The sequence below is a fragment of the Cyanistes caeruleus genome, chromosome 4 (assembly GCF_971803275.1).
Source record: "Cyanistes caeruleus chromosome 4, bCyaCae1.hap1.1, whole genome shotgun sequence".
Classification (NCBI taxonomy): Eukaryota; Metazoa; Chordata; class Aves; order Passeriformes; family Paridae; genus Cyanistes; species Cyanistes caeruleus.
Window position 1 is genome coordinate 52224705 of NC_141704.1, and position 18120 is coordinate 52242824.

At 39.3% G+C, this 18120-nt stretch overlaps 1 protein-coding gene across 2 annotated transcripts in view; it reads right to left on the reverse strand.

Annotated features, from left to right (window-relative positions):
- The window catches only part of ANO6 (anoctamin 6), a 70233-nt gene that overhangs the window by 10814 nt on the left and 41299 nt on the right, over positions 1-18120 (reverse strand). Inside the window, exons 4-16 of one of the 2 annotated variants that reach the window (XM_086884636.1) lie at positions 16741-16806; positions 14859-15137; positions 14363-14476; positions 12415-12530; positions 11873-12007; positions 10464-10569; positions 9180-9240; positions 5737-5882; positions 4182-4259; positions 2484-2709; positions 1442-1611; positions 792-889; positions 74-204 (exon numbers count right to left, since the gene is read on the reverse strand). In XM_086884636.1, the coding sequence (XP_086740762.1) occupies positions 74-204; positions 792-889; positions 1442-1611; positions 2484-2709; positions 4182-4259; positions 5737-5882; positions 9180-9240; positions 10464-10569; positions 11873-12007; positions 12415-12530; positions 14363-14476; positions 14859-15137; positions 16741-16806 (1726 nt within the window). The remainder of the gene's footprint in view (positions 1-73; positions 205-791; positions 890-1441; positions 1612-2483; positions 2710-4181; positions 4260-5736; positions 5883-9179; positions 9241-10463; positions 10570-11872; positions 12008-12414; positions 12531-14362; positions 14477-14858; positions 15138-16740; positions 16807-18120) is intronic. The other variant, XM_086884637.1, reaches the window with a different exon arrangement.

The following is an 18120-nucleotide window of genomic DNA, read 5'->3' on the forward strand; positions in this document are numbered from 1 at the left end:
GTATGAAGATTTTCTTTAGAACATGTCTGTATCCAGCAGCAGCACTGAACCCAGACTAAAAACAGTTCCTTACCCATTTCAAGATACTCATAAAATAGTCCAAGTTTTCCAAAGGGTTGGAGGTGGTAGTCATGTTCCCAACGTGGAATAACTTTTTCTGATCTAGCAGCTGCAGAATATCTTCCAATTAGATTCTTGACCAAACTATCAGACAGGAAGAAAAAGAACACTGACATTGGTAAAAGAATCTAAAAAGTGAAGATGAAAAAACATTTGGCATTTCTCATGTTACAGGTTTGATCACTGGATGTATTGATTTCTGAATTATTCAAAACTTCCTTCCTTTTGTTGCCTTATCCTAAAAGTGGGTTTTTACAAACCATAAATAAGAGTGCAAAGGGGCAATATACCAGAATCATAGTGATTTGTATTTACTAAATGAAAGTAGTAACTTACACATGACATTTAAAAGCCCAATGTATAACAAATCATTCCAATCAATATTGAGCAAGTCTTCAGTTTAAGATTCTCATCGCTTCTACTATCTCAGTTTTGAATATTCAACCTGAAACACATTGTGTTTGACTTGCAGAGGAAGGAAGAATTTCTGATTAGAACTAAAATCAGTTAAAACAACAGAGAGAGGAGCCCAGACTACTAGTCCAAAAAAGGCTCCAGGACAAGTTCTTTCAGAACACAATATACACTTACCAAACTCAGTAGCAAGTGCCTGAAGGCATCAAGCGTTTTCCAAATATGAAAGAGCCGATTACTTTATAGTTTGAACTTACGGAACAAGAACTTCTTGAATGTTGTTCCAGATCGCTTTCCCTCCTACTATGATGGCAAGCTGGGTTGTGAGCTCAAGGAGACATCCACCTGGATCACACTAAAGGTTGGGAGAGACAGGAAAGTTTTTTGAAGTTGATTAACTTTTCAGGCATGACTGAAGCATTTAAAATTATGCATTCCTGGTTTATTATAATAACATTACTGAAAGCAGTCGAAGAAGACTGTCTAGGCAAACCTTTCCAGTAAGGTGTGCAAAAGCCAATTCCAGGCCACATACTGTAGGCTGACGGAATACCAGTGAAAGAGTGAAATTCCAGGTGAAGTCATGCAGCTGTGTGCTACCACCAGGTGAAGGTCACCCAGCAAAATAGGAACACTTCTCCTGATGGTCTCTCCTTTCTGTGTGCCCAGTCACAGATTGTAGGACCACGGTAAAATAACCCTTTTCTGGGTATGTGGAATACCACAGTTCTAAGTGCAACTGGTCTTGCACCATATTCCTTTATGCCAGGGGTTAGTGAGGAGGCCATTAGCTTGGGAGGCAGCCACTCTTTAAAACCTAATGTTAGATATGTACAACTATGTTTTACTTTATACACTCCTAACTTCAGCACAGTACCCAGATTAATTATACATTCTACATTCTTACCTCTTCATTGCGGTACTTTCCTAGCCAATAAACTGGACTTCCAGGGTGACCTACAAATTTACCCTTAAAGAAGGCTATGTAGAAACATGAAGAATAGTAGTTGACAAACTGGAACAAGAACATCTTTGTGGTCAGACTGTTTTCATAATCAGTCTGTGTCCTTGGAAGTTCTGTGATGGAAGAAAAGGAAATAAACTAAAAAAAACAAACAACCCAACCTACAAGTAACCTACAAGCTGTTCTAGAGCTTCAGCTGCAAAGTATCTGTATGCCTCATATTCCTTTATATGACTGAGAGCATTATCATTTAGATTGTTCATAATCCCCATGTATACTGTAACCATTATATAATTCTAAAACTGTATGGGTTGTAAAAAGAAAATAACTTGTTCCCTGACAATAAAGAAAGAGAAGAAGCAAAAATTCTAATAACTCAGGGGAAGAAAAAGCACCCAAATCCAGCAGACTCAGGAAAGATGCAAATGTAACACTCTGAACTGATGAAACAGTATTAACTGAAAACACCACACTACCTCATGAATCTAAAGTAAAATATTTACTTTAATGTTGATGGCCTGGATATAGAGAATAATATTATTTGTGACTGTTTATCTGTTTAACAACATCAGAGTGGTATGTAGCTTTGGAATGGTGACCTTATTTACAACAAAATAGCTACTTTCCCTATAAACAAAAGCTAATATAATTGAATGTGTTATGCCTTACTGATCTGTTTTCATAAAGCTTGGTTGTTGTAGTTATTTTCTTTGCTTTGTATGTTTCACAAGCACAAAACTGTAAACAATTGATCTTTCATGCTGTCCTTGTAAGGACTTCTCAGGCAAAGAGCTTAATATCATATTTCTCTGATATTGAGAGAATCTATATTGGAAAATGTCTAGGTGGTATTGTGTGATTTTGTGGGAAAATTCTGAAAGATGTGGTGCAGGTTCATTTATTGTAATACCTACTACACATTTAAATGCTGATTTTACTAGGTATTTTACCCCACACTTCCATCTGAGGTATAGCAGCAGCATACCGAAGTCAGTGATCAGGATTGCCACTTTTTCATAGATGATGTTGAGAATCATAATGACTACAAAGCTGATGAGCGAAGCCGTTACTGACGTGGCCGTCTGTGGAGTCAGGTACTTGCGGATCACCTCCGTTCCACTGATGTGCTGCGACAACTTGGCAGAGAACACCAGGAAAACTGAGAGCCTGTAGACAATGATTCCAACAACTGAAGCAATAATCAAAAGGATCTGCCAAGGGAATGCAAGAAAGATGCTCATGTTCAACCACTGGAGCTAGGAAAAAGTGAGTTCAAAACACTTTTTATGATAGGCAAAAGGAAAGCAATTTTGTGCCTGTCATTCCACTGCAAGAGGATGATCAAATAAGATACAAAGCAATAAATAGAGAATCCATAAAAGAAGCCTTTTTTTCATGTAGCATAGTAAATCTAGGGGAAAGAAAAGAGATGGTCTGTTTTATGACTAATAACAAGGTTTGTACTGATGTAAACCAATATAACTATAATATAAATCTTGCACCTTGAGGCATGTGATGGGAGAAAACTCGTCATATTGGACAATTGGCAGGATGGCAAATGTACTAGGGAGTCTATATTGATTATGGAGGGGGCTGCACCTTCTCTTTCACATGATACTGCTACAGACTGTAGCCTGACCCCTCAAAGGAATAGAAAAATTTTAAGGCACGTCATGTAGTCGGCAGGAGTTGCAATAATGATCCAGGTACCCCATGTTGCTTGCCATCTCCTCTTTCTGCTTCTCTTCCTGCTTTTATTTCTTGCTAGTTCTCTAGCTATTATTCAGTTTAAGGTTCATAGGCTGTGTATCTTTTTTTCACTATCTCAGCAAACTGCCTTGAACTACCTTCCCTGACCCCGCACACAGTAACTGTGCAGTAACACAAGTGACAAACCCAGAACAAATCTCTTCCCTCCAACATGAAGTCTGGCCTATTTAAATCCAACTGCAGATCAGTATTCTTTCCTCTGTGTTTCAAATGTGTCAATGCTGAGGCTCTCCTGTGCTGCCAGACACCACTCTATCTCCTATCTGCATCCTATCACCAGGAATGAGGTCTTTTCCAGCTGCTATTGGTGCTACAGAAGAGGAGGACCTGCAGCATGCTAAAACACAGAGCTTTTCAAGGCAATCTCTCTGGGCCTGCTCATTGTGTTATATATTGTGTCATGGTTGACTGGACTGCTTTCAAGGTTTAGTTTTAATTAAAGTAGCAGCTCTGGAAGATTAAAGAGCACACAACTTTGCTCTGTTAAGTGAAACACAAAACCTGAAAGAGGTCGTGGACTGTGAAACACAATATGGAAGAACACAGCTGGAACAAATCAGACAGAAACTAGGAGGGAGGAGAGCATATAAACCAAAGTCTTCCCCTTACTGCCCCTCTAAAAGCAAAGACATTTGTCTTAAAATGATGAGGGAAAAACCAATGGACCACCTTCACAAGCATAACTCACAAGCTACAGCTGCAGGGTGTTTTGATACTGTATACTAATGAGTATTGGGTGATTACAGCTACCTTCTCCATTTGGGCCCATACCTTATGGGCTTGATTTATGCATGAGATGGAAATCTGACTCAACCTGTTCCATTCTTCATTTTTTGTTCAGTTCAGAAGGATCATTTTTTAGACACTTACTAGAAAAGTGAATTTATGAGGGAAGCGAATAAAAGAACTTTACCCAGAAGAAGATGGCACTTGTACAGAAAGTCATCCGTACGCACTTCCCACATGCAGTGTATGGCACATGTTCTTCTTCCTGTAAAAGATTAAGAAACAGATCAGGGATGCACACCATCTTCTTCCCTTTTTTTTTTTTTTTTTTTTTTTGTGTGCTCCAATTAAACTCTTCATTGTACTGAGGGAAGAAAAAAAAGAAAAAAGTACCTTGTTTTATTTCCTGGAAACTCAACATTTATTAATTATTTCAGAAGTCTTGACTGATTACAGGTGGCTTTTTTGCTGCCCCTTCTAAGATAAAAATGACTTCCATAGAGGTAGAGGGTCCTCAGTTTTTATTGACTTCAGCCATGATGGAGTGCAGTCCTTTTGAACTGACCCATCCTTCTTGGCTGATCATGGCATCCAAGGTCATTATCTTTCAAACTTTAATGGTTAAATTTAGCAGGCACTAAAATTTTGGTCCTTGATCTCTGTATTTCTCAATGTATTCCATAAGAACAATGGGATGGCTTCCCCAAGGAAAATGACTACCTCAGTGTGGTACTGTGAAAATTCACTGAATCTTTAAAAAATCTCTGAGGATCAAAATAAAATATTTTAGCATATTCTTCACTCTTTGAACTATCTGAAAGGAACTTTCTAGCTATGACTTTATATAGTCAAGGTGGCATAGGTTTATAAGCTTTTAAACAGGGTGAGTTTTTTGATAGTACAAGATATAAAAAGAAGATCTATATAGGATAGTTTCAACTATGGCAGTTAATTTTGAAACTTTTCAAGTGCCCTCTAATAAACTTTAGTATAACGTGGATGGAATGTGAAAGCAGTGCAAATGATTAGATAAAAGACAGAGTAATCTATTGACAGAGAATAATAAAAAGTGAAACTTTTATTATATAAAATTATTATATATGAGTAAGCCACCAAAGCTAAAGCTACTCAAATGTATAATAAATAAAAATCTAAACTAAGATCTTCATAAATATAAATCCTCTGTCATTGAAATGAGGTTTATCCTTGTCTCTGCAAGTTTTTTGTTATTAATCATAATTTCATCCATATGCACTTAGCAACAATAGCTATTTATACATGTTTCAAACAGAAACATCTTTGGTTAAAAAAACATTCTTGGCATCATATATAATAATGCAACGTTTCTCTCTATTCACCTTTTTTTCCTGATGCATTCCTAGGCCAAGATAGCAAATGCTCCATGATCTTGGCCTCTGGCAGCAACATTTAATAATTTCTTGGGGGATTTAATAAAGTAGACTTAGTCTTCTAAGCTGGGGACAATGTCTGATACTGTTTATTTAAGAAAGAGGAACCTCAGGAGCGGAAGGTCCTCAAACAGGCCTTCAAAGTGCTTTCAGTTAGATATCCCTTCCCTCTCCCTGCATCTGTACTTTATCAAGTCACTGTTTTCAGGCCAGCCTATCAATTTGAGGCACTGCTGATGTATGGAGCTCCAGTCCCGATTCACCATTTTCACCGTGTCTGCTCACAGCATGTCTACAGCAGTAACCATCAGCAGTTATCAGAACATTCCCTACCTGTGTGATTTCATTCATCACTACGTGAGTGCAGCGAGCTTCGTACTCCGGGCGGACTTGCTCTTCCTGCTCCAGGTACTCAACTGTGTCCCACTCGTACTCCAGCTCAGCCTGCCGCCGCTTCCAAAACTCCAAAAAAAAGGTAACTATCCAAAAGACAGACAAAATGAGTAATACCACGTGAGTACTGGATACTGCTTGACCCCTCTGGGCTGTAACACATGGTATTCCATACAGATTTTCACAGACATGGAATAAAACCCTTACTGGCTAATGCAATGGTGAAAACAACTGGATCTACTCCTTTATGCAATTATGGATTTATAGGTACTTTAATACGAGAAACCTAAGGTAAATGGTGGTGTAACCACATGCTAAAGAACGTACATACTTTATCTATGCATTTTCCTTCTGCCTAAGGCCACAGTGAGAGCACTTTGGATTTCATATTACAGACTGCTTTGAAAAAGTTTAACATGGGATGCTTAAGAAACTAAGTTGCTTGGATAGGTGAAGACAAAATGCTGGAAAGTACAGTATTTTCTAGAAAAATTAAGCTCAGTGTGCTAAAAATTGTCACAGGGAAGAGCTCATGCTCATTCACACTGCAAATTTTGTGTAGACAAATTATCAATTTGCAGACACAAAAACACTGTTTGCTCAGGTAAAACTGCTGAAATACAGCTGTCTTTCCTCCTCTGCTACTACAGCCCTGAAGAGACTTCAGCTCTTTTGTATGGCATGGAGCTTAGAAACTCCCTGGGCTGGGCCAGCCGTTTCCCTGGACTGCGCTCCTACAGCTGGAAGTGCTAAGCAGTACAGCTAAACATGAATCCAGCCAAACTCATTACCTTGTCCCAAGACATTATGCAGGCAGGTCTGGCAGCAGAGGCAATGACAAACCCAGATGGGAAGGCTGGGAGGAGCTCAGGATGCTGGGTGTCAGTACCATGCCCCCTGGCATACCTGGATGTTTCATTCTTGAACAGGGTGGAGTCTTAGATGAAATGAGTGGTGTGGCTCTGCAGCACTGTTTCCAGGAGGAGTAATATCCATTCACTGCACTCTTATTGCTCTCATTGTCTGGGAGTAATTAATCCTAAAATCGGTTTGTTTCTTTTTTTTTATTTTTTTTAACTAGTTTGGCCCCTCATTCTGAATGATGAAACCTCAGTGGCATGCAGTTACAAGTCCAAACATCAAAGGTTGTGTCTAAAATCAGGTGTGGTTGAAAAATCCCAAACTGAAACATTTAAAACCCAGGAAACTCCATGGGCTGGGCTGTGAGATGACCCTGGCATCTGCAAACAGGCAACACTCCAGAAAACCCTGCTCCCCTGATTATTCAGGGGCCTCTTTCACAAGGACTTCTTTACTCCTTTTTGCTTAGGAGCAGCAAGGACATTGCAAGCAACAGACCAGAGGGTCTCATCTGCTTTCTCCTGCAGAGCAAGGACATTAGTCTTTCATAAACCTCTAATTGCTGCCCAGCCCAAATCACAGGAATCTACAGGCTGTACTGATTTGTTCCAGCTGCAAGTTCAGCTGCTGCTGGAGAGCCCAGAAGTGCAGGGATTCCTTCTGGGATGATAGCCTCACATGCTAACTGTGACAGAAGGGCACATAACACAGGGACAGCTCTCCCAGCCCCCTGTTAGACAAGGTGTGTCTTTCAGGGTGGGAAAGGAGCTCCTGCTGGATTTGCCATTTTCCTTTTAATTTGAAACAAGATTGTTTCAACAGCAGAAATGGATGGCATTTCAGAATCAGGAGATCAAAGCAGTCATTTCACATCATGTTGAATGACGTCCTTTCGTGTGTCTCCCAACACAAGCCCCAGGCTGGCCCAGGTATTCTGCCTCTGAAGCTGTGTCAGCAAGGTCTGAGAAGAAGTGCCTCCTTTGGAGAACATTTCTTGGTTTAACTGATCTTGCTCAGAAAGGGGATCCAGGAATGGCAGCAAGTGAAGTGGAAGCTGCATCTTGTTCATGGCCTTTGCCAATCTAGTCTTACCATCAAAAGGAGAATTGGCAGAGCATTAATGTATAAAAAGGGCTAACTCCTGAGGCCAAATTCCCTGGTGTTTTATAGTGCCTTAAGATTTTTGAAGGGAATACATAGAAGAAAATATGCACTTATTAGAAGTGTATTAATGATAATGATGCAATAATATATCTATGAGTCTAATACTAATTGTTTTGGATAAGGTCTAAAAAAAGTAATAGAGCAAGATGAAAATTACAGCTGGAATTACACCAGGACCATGGGTCATTTGGATTCAGTACAATTTTGGTTGAATTTCTGTTATATAATTCACCTCTTTATACAGTGGTCTTACAACAAGAATACTAATAGGCCTTGCAGCCATCTCTACAAACCATGAAGCTTAACTTAGTAATTATTGCTCCTGGAACCATTCTTCAAAACAGGAAGCACAATTTTAATTAAAAACCAAATTGCCAATAAATTAACTCTTGACATGATGGGAGGAGATTAAATTAGTATCAAACTTCTAATAACTTTTAATTTAGTGAATTCCCTGCTGGTATTTAGCATATATTTTGGAAGAAAACTTCTTTTTGAAATTATATATTTCATCTTACATTTCTTTAAATCAAGAGTTATTTTGAAGCACTTCAGGTCATCATAGGGAAATAAAAATACAGTATGTTTTACAAAGAAACAAACTTTTGCATTCTTGTCAGCCTATGTAGGAATTCAAAATGCCACATGAGATACATTCTCTATAGTACCCTGTATACAGACCTAACACGGAACTTACTTCTGTAATTACTGGATAAGACACTGCAATAAAAGCTAGTTAAAAAAGCTACTCATATGAATAAATAAGTTGTTTCTTGAAAAATAAGCCTTGCCTAATCCCTTGAATATAGCACCAAGTGTTTTCACCTGTGGGAAACATCCTGGTTGCATATACATTTTTTTCTGCTAAAATATAAATCTAGTCCTTGTAACCTACTACACATTTTACAATCAGCTTCTTAAAGACAGAATGAAAAAAAATCCTGGGAAATATAACAAATTACTATTTTTCCAATTGCATTGTGCAGTTATGCAGCTGTTAATAGCACAAGCACCTCCATAAGTCTTTGGGAAAAAAACCCAGCTCCTCTGACAGATATACTTAAGCATGTGGCTGGCTCCTGCTGGATGAACATGTGGCAGCCTTAACCACCTCCCTCAGACTTTTCTTCAAGTCATCAAAACAGAGCAAATACTGAAGACTAACTTTTAGGACTACAATTTTTTGTTTGCTTATGATGAGTTCCCGTGAATGTGCTTGTTTTCTATGGAGCTACTTCCCAGTGAATCCCTAAGTGCTAGCAAATGAAGTCAGTGCAAATTTATCCATGTTTTCTTGGCTGATGGTGGAGGCTTGGCCAAAATTAGATAACAAACCACAGTTGTTGAAATTGACTTACCCCATATTCCCATAAATACTGCAAACACCAGTGTTCCAAAGCTATCAAATATACAGAGTTTCTGGAAAAGTGGAAAAGAAAAAAAGTCTTAAAATATAACCGACCATTTTTATTCTTCTACACCAACTCAGAACAGAACCCAGAAGCTGCTTACTGAAAATGTTGATTTTCAATTTTTATGTAGTTTCATAAACAACCCTTGTGGATAGCTTTCCTCAATTTCTGTCCATGCACACCACTCTCCAGGAAATCAAGGAAGTGAAATGCTAAAGTTCAGAATTAAAAATAAAATCCATATATGGATTATGAGGGATAGTAAAATGGTGTGCTACCAAACTTCCTTCCATCTGTTGCACACTAAGAGGAAAAACAGTGCTTCTGGTCTGGGAACTCAGTATAGAATTATGGATCTTTAGTACAGCCACTACGGCCATGGACACATCTGGTTCTCATAAGCAGGATAACAAGTAAGCTAGTTAGTAAAACCACACTCTGATGAAATACCTCTGTGGTCACTATCTTCCTTTTTTTTTCCATCATAGCCTCTTCCCAGAATTCTTATTTCTTTTAACATATAAGTGTGCTGATGCAACACATTAAAGTTGGGCAAAATATTTTTGATGAACAGCTGAAAAATCGCAGTTTTGGGACTGAATCTACAGAGGGGAATGATGAAAAGCTAACATTAGCTTAGTGAGACAATGTAATGGGGGAAGAAATTGAGGCTCCTTTTTACAGGAATAAAGAGCAGGCAACAGGACACGGCTGTGCCACAGCTTCTGTCATAGCCAACATCAGCCTCTCCTTGTACCCATCTTCTCCTTGGCAACATGGATCAAATTCAAGGCATAGATCCAGATAACTTCTTCACGCAGGGAGGAGGCAGAAATTAGAAATGTCAAAACAAGCTTTAAATGTTTCCTTAGAAAAATTGATTGAAAGCTACTGAATCAAGGCTTTAACTGAATCCTCCCTTCCCTCAAGTAGAAGTACCCCCAAATGGAACCAATTTTCAATTAAAATAGCATTTTATTCTCATATAAACTATCAGCAGCTATGTGAAATTAAAAAAAAAAATAATAAATTTCATCTTAGGTCAAATTGGAGCAATTAATGCTGTTTTAACTTTTTGAAGTTGAGTCGCTGTATCAAAAGGAACAACAATTTGCACATTTTTAGCAGTTCTGCAGGACTTTAATGAAGGACCAACATTTTTTATATGTAGTAGCAGAGAAAGTGCAACTGAAGCTCAAAAGTGTGTCTATAAGCTGTAAATGTAGTTACCTTGGATGATTCACAAGTGATGGTGAGGTTCCAGTAGGTACATACTTTATCACACTGAGGGCACATTATGATATTACCTCCTATGTTGGGGTCACATACTTCTTGGCTAAAAACAAAACTAGTCAGTCACTCACCAACACTAAATTCTTTAGTCCTTTTCCACACATGAAGACAGTCCAATAATCTCAGGGAATTAATTAATAATTTACCAGTGATCTGCACTCAAGAATTCCACCCCCAACCCTTGTCCTGCCAACTTATCCCCATTTCCGTTCACAGTCCTCATCTCTAAAATGGATGACACAGGAGGAAAACAATTTCCAGTCCTTTTACATGGTGGTAATTCTCAAAACTGCCCACACCAAAAATAAATCAGCTCTTAAAACATCTTGCAGTCTTCAGTAGGAAACCCAGAGCTGTGTGCTCACACGTGCTGTCATACCAAGTCTGATGGGAGAAGGAAGCGCTGCCTAGCAGAGCAAGGAATAGTTGCACACCCCAAAGGACTACCTAGTCCCTGTGGCCTTCTAAACAGGATCAGACTGGAAACTGTGCAGAGGCGAGCTGCCACGGTGCTTCACGGGTTTGCAGGCCTGTCTCAGAGAGGGCAAAGGAGCTGCTGTCTCATACACACTAACCCAGCATGGTGGAGGCTGGAATGTAATGTAATCACCTTCTACGTGCACATCGCGGGGTAAGCACCAGGGACAGAGCTGAGCTGCTTAACTAAATCATAATACTGGCAAAAAGGTAAATAGGTATAAATTTGGCACAGGAGTGGAGCTCTGGAATAGCCCTTCAGCATGGATTGTGAGCACCTGTCCAGGAGGGGGTGTACAACTGGATGGCCTTAAGGTTCCTGGACACAATACATCATTTTTTTTTTCCCCTGGGTCATTTGTCCATGACTGAATTTTGTTGTGTTCTGATGAAAGAGTCTGTGTCATGGCTATACCTTCCCTTCCAAGGTACACTAAGCAGATGAAGGCCCCTGTGCTGTTGCACTTCCTGTATTTTCCCAAATTAGAGGAAGGAAATTTTTAACATCTTTGGGTATCTAGTTTAAGGATTACCACAGTGAAAATTATGTCTTATGGCAATTTGTATTGACTTCTGATTGTCACTCTTTTCTTTGTGTTTCTACACTAGGTATGGTGAACCTCATGCAAAATACAAATAAAATCATGAAATAGTAAACTCTTGGATGTCTATCACTGTAATGGTCCATGGATATCCATTATTTATCTAATATTTTATGCCTTTGCTTTCAAATCCACCATGGCAGCTGCTCTCAGGCCCTTTAATTTTGCCTCCTTCATTAAGCAGTGTCTTGCAAACCCTGTTCTGTCTCCCTGTGTACAGGGTTGATAAAAATTGCACAAGACATTAAACCAGGCATGATCAGGTACCTCCATGTGCAGTTGTCCTTTGTCAGGAATCCATACAGAAAACATCCAACTCCTACAACTGCAGCCACAGTCAGCATATTTGTGTAAAAGCCCAGCCAAGCAAAGTAGATGCCAATTTTCTCTCCATAGTATTTCCTGTGGAGGAGAAAGGTGGGTTGTTTATTTTTTTTGGTTAAAACACAAGTAAATTTGAATTTCTGTCTCAAATGGCTCTTCATTTCACACATTTTATGCCAGCCCTTATTTTCATAGTTCTCTGTTTTCAACTTTGGGATTGCAGTAGTATTGCATGCTTTTGTAAAAGGATAGAAATGGGAGGGAAAAAGGAAAAAGAGAAAAGATCATACCTCACAAAGAAAATTTTAAGTGGTTGTCTTTTCATAAACCAGCTCATCATCAAATTATGCTCCTGTGCATGAGCTGATCTGGGCGTATGTATCTTCTCTCAAAACTGACCTCTGTCTCCTTGATTTCCCCAAAATCAGACCTATTATATAGATTTCTTGTTCTCCCTGCCTTAGTCCAGTGCCAGTTTCACCAACCTGATGAAATCCAGGGGTTGCAGTTTGAAAATGTTTTTAGGATGAGCCCATTCTCTGTAGAGCAGATATCGTTCACTCGGGCAGTTGGGATCAGTTGACAGGTGCCTAAAACTTGACTGCAAAACAGGACGAGCATGAGAAGATACCCCTAAAACCTAACCAGGGCAGCTCATCTCTCATCTCTGCAGGTGATTTCTATACCATGAAGCTAGAGTCTGTTGTAGCCTTTTAGACAGCCTAACTGCAAACCAGGAAAAGGAGCAGCAGCTCTGAGAGCACACCAGGATTCAGGATAGAAGGTTGTCAGAGAGGCACTGAATGCTAAAGTAAACGCTGTACATATGTGAGCTGAAAATAACAGAGACTCATCATGAGCTTAATCTAAGCACTTGTCAACATCTTGGCACTTAGAAATAGAAAATAAAAAAGGATCCATTCTAATTAGAGAACAGGACTGAATTAAAATGGATTTTAAGTAACTTAAACATACTACACATGCTTTGCTTCAAAATTATACTGTACTAGAATACAGGCTGGAAAGACTGAGGGAAAAATCCAGGGCCTCTAGTCTCTGTTTTAAATTTAAAAGAGAGTTCACATGGAGATAATCTTTGTATTTCTTAGTAGGCTATTTTAAAAGCTATTTCAATAAAACCTGTTTTATTTGAGACATTTTTCCATTCTATATCTGAGATGCAACAAGATGAGTGATGCTTGTAGAAATTTATCTGCTGCTTTTCATTTTCAGCATAGCTGTGATGTATCATTTCAACAGTATAAAAAGACAGTCATTAATTACTAGCCATACTGAGTCAAAATTCCCCAAGCCATGATAGAAATAGCCTGCAAGGCAGGTTTTAAGTCTTTAAAAGGAAAACTTTAAAATGGCTAGTCACAAATTGTATTAATTCCATTCTGTAAAGCTTTGATTACTTACAAGAAACATGGTTTGTCTTGATTCTGCCTTAAAAGTGTCTTTGAAAACCTTAGAGGCCTCCTAAATATTTTAAGCCAAGTCCATGCAGCTGAAGCAGTTATCATTCCTGACCTCCCATGTTCCCAATGTCTTCTTGACAGAACACACCTTGGACACAGAATGGTGGCTCTGAGGTGGACAAGCTGGGATGTTGTGGTTATGCAATAGAGAGAATACAGAAAATCGGCCCTCAGTCTTTGCTCACTTTGCATTCACAGCCTCACGTGGAGTTTTTTCTTTGTCAAATATTCTGAAATCTGATTTTTTTCTCCTTGATTTTTTTTTGGTGCTATTCTTTCAATTCTACAATTTTCAACATTAACTTTCTCATTCAAATGATATAATTTGAAAAGCTTCAGAAGTGTAGCTGCAAAAGCTGGATTTGTTATTATTGCGAGGTGAAACTGAAACCAGTGAAGCTTTTCTCTTCAAGATTCTGACACCTGTGAGGCACTGGACTGGCTGGGCAGAGTCTTCCTGTGGAAATCTGAGTCTCATGCATGTATGCTGCAATGTTTGGGAACCAAGGGACTGTTCTCAGTATGGAAAACTTTCACACATCCTAAAATAAGAGTTGTAGTCTACATCCCTATCAACAATTTGATATCAACAAGTTCATAAGAATTTTAATATTGGAATATTGCATACTAATGAAACATTGATTTAGGACTGATAAGGCAGTGTGTCATGGGAACTATGTCTCAGTCCAGGTATTTTACTGAAATACATCTCCCAGAGAATACAAGTTTAAGAACTCTCAAGTGAAATATATTGTTTTTCATTTATAGAAACATTTTAGTGTTTTGGAAGAAAAATCTCTTTAGTGAAACCACATCCTATTCTTCTATGTGGATATAATAACAGTTGAGGAAGAGTGCTTGTATCCTTTGATATATCTAGAGGATATATATATCTAGTTATAGTTCAGACCTCTATTTTAAAGTGTATTTTAGTTACAAGCACCGGACTTACATCATGGAGGGGAAATGCTGCTTTGTAGATTCCAGTGTCCAGTAATTTGTTAATGCCAAACTTTTTCACATTATTTTTTGTTGCATATTCCACACGGGACAGGATAAAATGAACCTGAAATTTAAAAAAAATATTTTTGTGTCCTTGCAACCTGAAAGAAATCATATACAGCTATATCTGTCTCAGCATACCATCAAGTTAGGAAAGACTAAGTAGACTATTTCCTAGTAAGTAGAGAAATGTAGACAGAGTTAATTGCATGGGGTATACAACCCATTCAAATCCCTCCTTTAAATTCAGGTGGAAGAGAAATAGGACAAATTCAAGTAAAGTTTTCCTTCCGGATTGCCCAGGCTATTTCATAAATTACACAGGACAATTGCATCCCAAACGTTTTTAATTTCTTAGGATGTTCTAAGGAAGGTAATCACACGGATCTGGTAAAAGGAATAGTTTCTTTTTAAGAGTAAATTCTAGAAATACTCCATAGACTTACAATTCGGCTTCTAGTTGCAGGATTGAAAAAAGTGTCTTTGTCTTGGATATAGAAGCTGGACAAATACTCCATTTGAAAAGGGGCAGTGAAAAACTCTTGCTCAGGTTTGATGATATTTTCATCCACCCTGAAGAGCCTACTGAACCAGTTGAAAGCTGAGTCTTGGGTTTTCAGGTCATTGTGTTGCAGAGGCAGTTTGATGTGCATAACCTCGGCATACGCGCACAGCACTTCCCAAGGTGCATGCACTTTCACAAAAATAAGTTTCTCATCCACAACCTGAGATGAAAGAATATTGAAAATTAGTATGCAAGCAAAGAACTTCTCATTTTAACAATTCTTGAACTATCTAAATTTTTCTTTCTCTTTACAGCTCATAGATGAGCTGCTCAAAGTTGCATTCACTGTCCATCCCAGCGAATATATCATTGGCTGCTGTAAAAGTGCTGACATGAGAAAACACTCAGGCAGATGAAGGCATAGAAAGATATATAAAAAAACACTCTTAAATGTGCCCTTAATACTTAACGTTCACATCTAAGCAAAGTATTTTATAAAATAATTTAAGTGTGACACTTTCTTCCTATGGGGTCATTAGGACTCTTTTTACTTATAGTTTGACTGGGCAGGCATGGCTCTGGAGCTGCCAGTGACTCCCCAGCAGCTCACTTACAGCCCTGGGTGATGGCAGCAGGCTAGGCACTCAAGGGTGCTCCTGGGCAACAAGAATTCCAAGCTTCCTAGAGAGGATGGGGAGAGGGAAAGGGAAATTATATGAAACTGCTGAAAAAGACAGCATGGGGCACATTTGTTCCCAGTGGAATGCCCAAACCAGCCGCAGTATGCAGTGGGAACCCTGAGAGCCACTCCTGCCTCCTGTCTACACATGGCCTGTAGACCTCCTGCTGCCCTGCATTAGTGAGTGTCAGCCACATGAAATTCCCTTATGTAGCTCATTGGCTCAGGAACACTGCTCAGGTATCTGATCTAGCCTGGGGAAATGTCCAGTTTCAAATGTTTTTCAGTCATAATCACAGCAGAACTATTGAAGACTGCAATATGTAAGTACAGCACCAGGTCAGCAGCAGCCTTCCAGACAGCAATTTACTTTCTTATGAATGTGAAGAACCAGAATGCATTCTTGGACCTGCAGCAGGAGCCCCCATTGCAGACAAATAAATACTGTGGTGCCATAGATTCTGAGTCTAATTTGTGAGGAGGGGGCAAAGCAACCATTTCTGGAGCTCACCACAGATTACCAAACAACAACAAATTTAGACTGGAAGAGACTGTCCTGGAGAGGAGACACAGATAGAGCACTGCAGCCCTGCAGGATAGGAAGAAAGAGATTTGGAGGGGCTCTAACCCTCCCTGCCAGAGACAGCAGCTCTGGCAGCTGGTCTGCATTACCACAGTGCTCTTGAACTGCCTGCAGGCGACACCGCAGTCCAAAATATACAAAGCACGGCAGAACTGCTTGCACAGGGCCAGGCCTTGAGAGAAGCAGGATCATGTGCACTGCTCTTCTGGCAGGTTCTGCCCCACACACACACTAGCTTCCCACCTGTGCTACACAGCCAGACTATGGGAAGTGCCTCTCTGCAGGGTACAGACTGTAATTTTTATCTTCTGAGCTCTGAGCAAACACGATCTACATAATCTCACAGCTTCCCATCTTTTATTTTGAAGAGGAAGGAGCAGACATAAAAGTTTAAAAAGATTTTGCATCAGATCACAAAGACATTGCTAAGGGAAGAAAATGTGGGCCTTTTTTTTAATTGAGGGGAGAGAAATCTTACAGTGAATTCATATATTCAGTTTCCTTAGTCCCCCAGGGGCAGCTCTGCTCTCAGAACAGCCATCTACAGAGAATAGCACTCACCGACCTCGTTGCTTCTAGTTGCAAGCCATTGTTTATCAGGTTTGATTCATATACTTGTCTCTTCCTCTGTTAAAAGATATTGAACACCGTAAAACATCTGTTCCAAATTTCACAAATATGTATGCACAGAAAAATGGAATTTCCTCCCAAAACCATCATTATGTTATCTCTGTAGCCCACTTGATAGCTACTGTGGTGATATGTACTACCTACTAGTTAATCCTGATCAGCTTTTTTGTGTGATAAGCAATATTGCTTTAAATGCAATTGTGGAGCATTTATCCTCTCAGTTTCTGATACATTACTGAGGTGTAAGTGTGACTCAGATTTCAAGAATTTTGAAATCTCCCCCTGAAATTTTGATCTCTTTCACCTTTAGTCACTAATGAACTATATTAATCTTCCTTCAGAGAGATTTAATCTCAAGTGCTTTTCATCTCACTTTCCTTCAAGAAACCTGTAACTTTATGTTTCCTTCACAGTAATCACATGAGTTCACACAGCAGTTCAAACTGTAGTATCCCAATACATTTTAGTTCATGGATTACATCCCTATAGGAAGAAACTGAAAGCTGTAGCACTTGGAGAGTTAGTGGCACTGTTCCAGGAGCATTTAATGTCCCCAAAAGGACACAACAAGTTTTCCTCAGTAAAGATCAAATTTGTGGCTAATTTAAATTTTATTTCGTAGTTAGCAGCACTTGGCAGATGGTGAGTTACAAAAAACCTGAAACATCTTTCCGATCTCGAATCCGCTTCTCCATGCAGATGACCTCCTCCCAAGAAACACAGAAACATCCCCTTTCCCCTCAAATTCAAAACATGTAACTCCATAAGGGATTTATAAGGAATTTTGAAACTTTGTGTGTAGCAATCAAATTTAAAAGCTATCTGCACCAACTGGGAGTCTCCTCAATGATTTATTTTTTTATGTGAGTCAAGGGTAGCCCGCTCTCCCTGAGCTACAAACTGCATGTCCAAATATCAGCATGGGTAATGGGGGGCACCTGTAGGCAGCTGGGACTGCCCTTAAGTGAGCAGTTTGCTAGAAGATGATGACTTAAATGTACTGGGGACTGAGAGCTTTATTCCTCTACCAGGTTAGACTAGGGCTGCAGCAAGGTTCCTGGAGTGACTCAGGGGATACTACTTACTCACAGATTCCTTTCATGCCACTGGACCATTTCTTTGTTGATTAACATGTGCTTAAAGGATCTGGCATCTCCCACTTCAGGAACTTAAAGAAGGACCCAGTGTTTTTTGTGACATGATTCTCTATAGCGATTTTAGCTGCCTTAAGACCTGTTGCTACTGTGAAGGACCAGAGTCAATGAATGACCTCTAGATAATCTTAGGATCTTTGACAGGTATGTAGAAAGT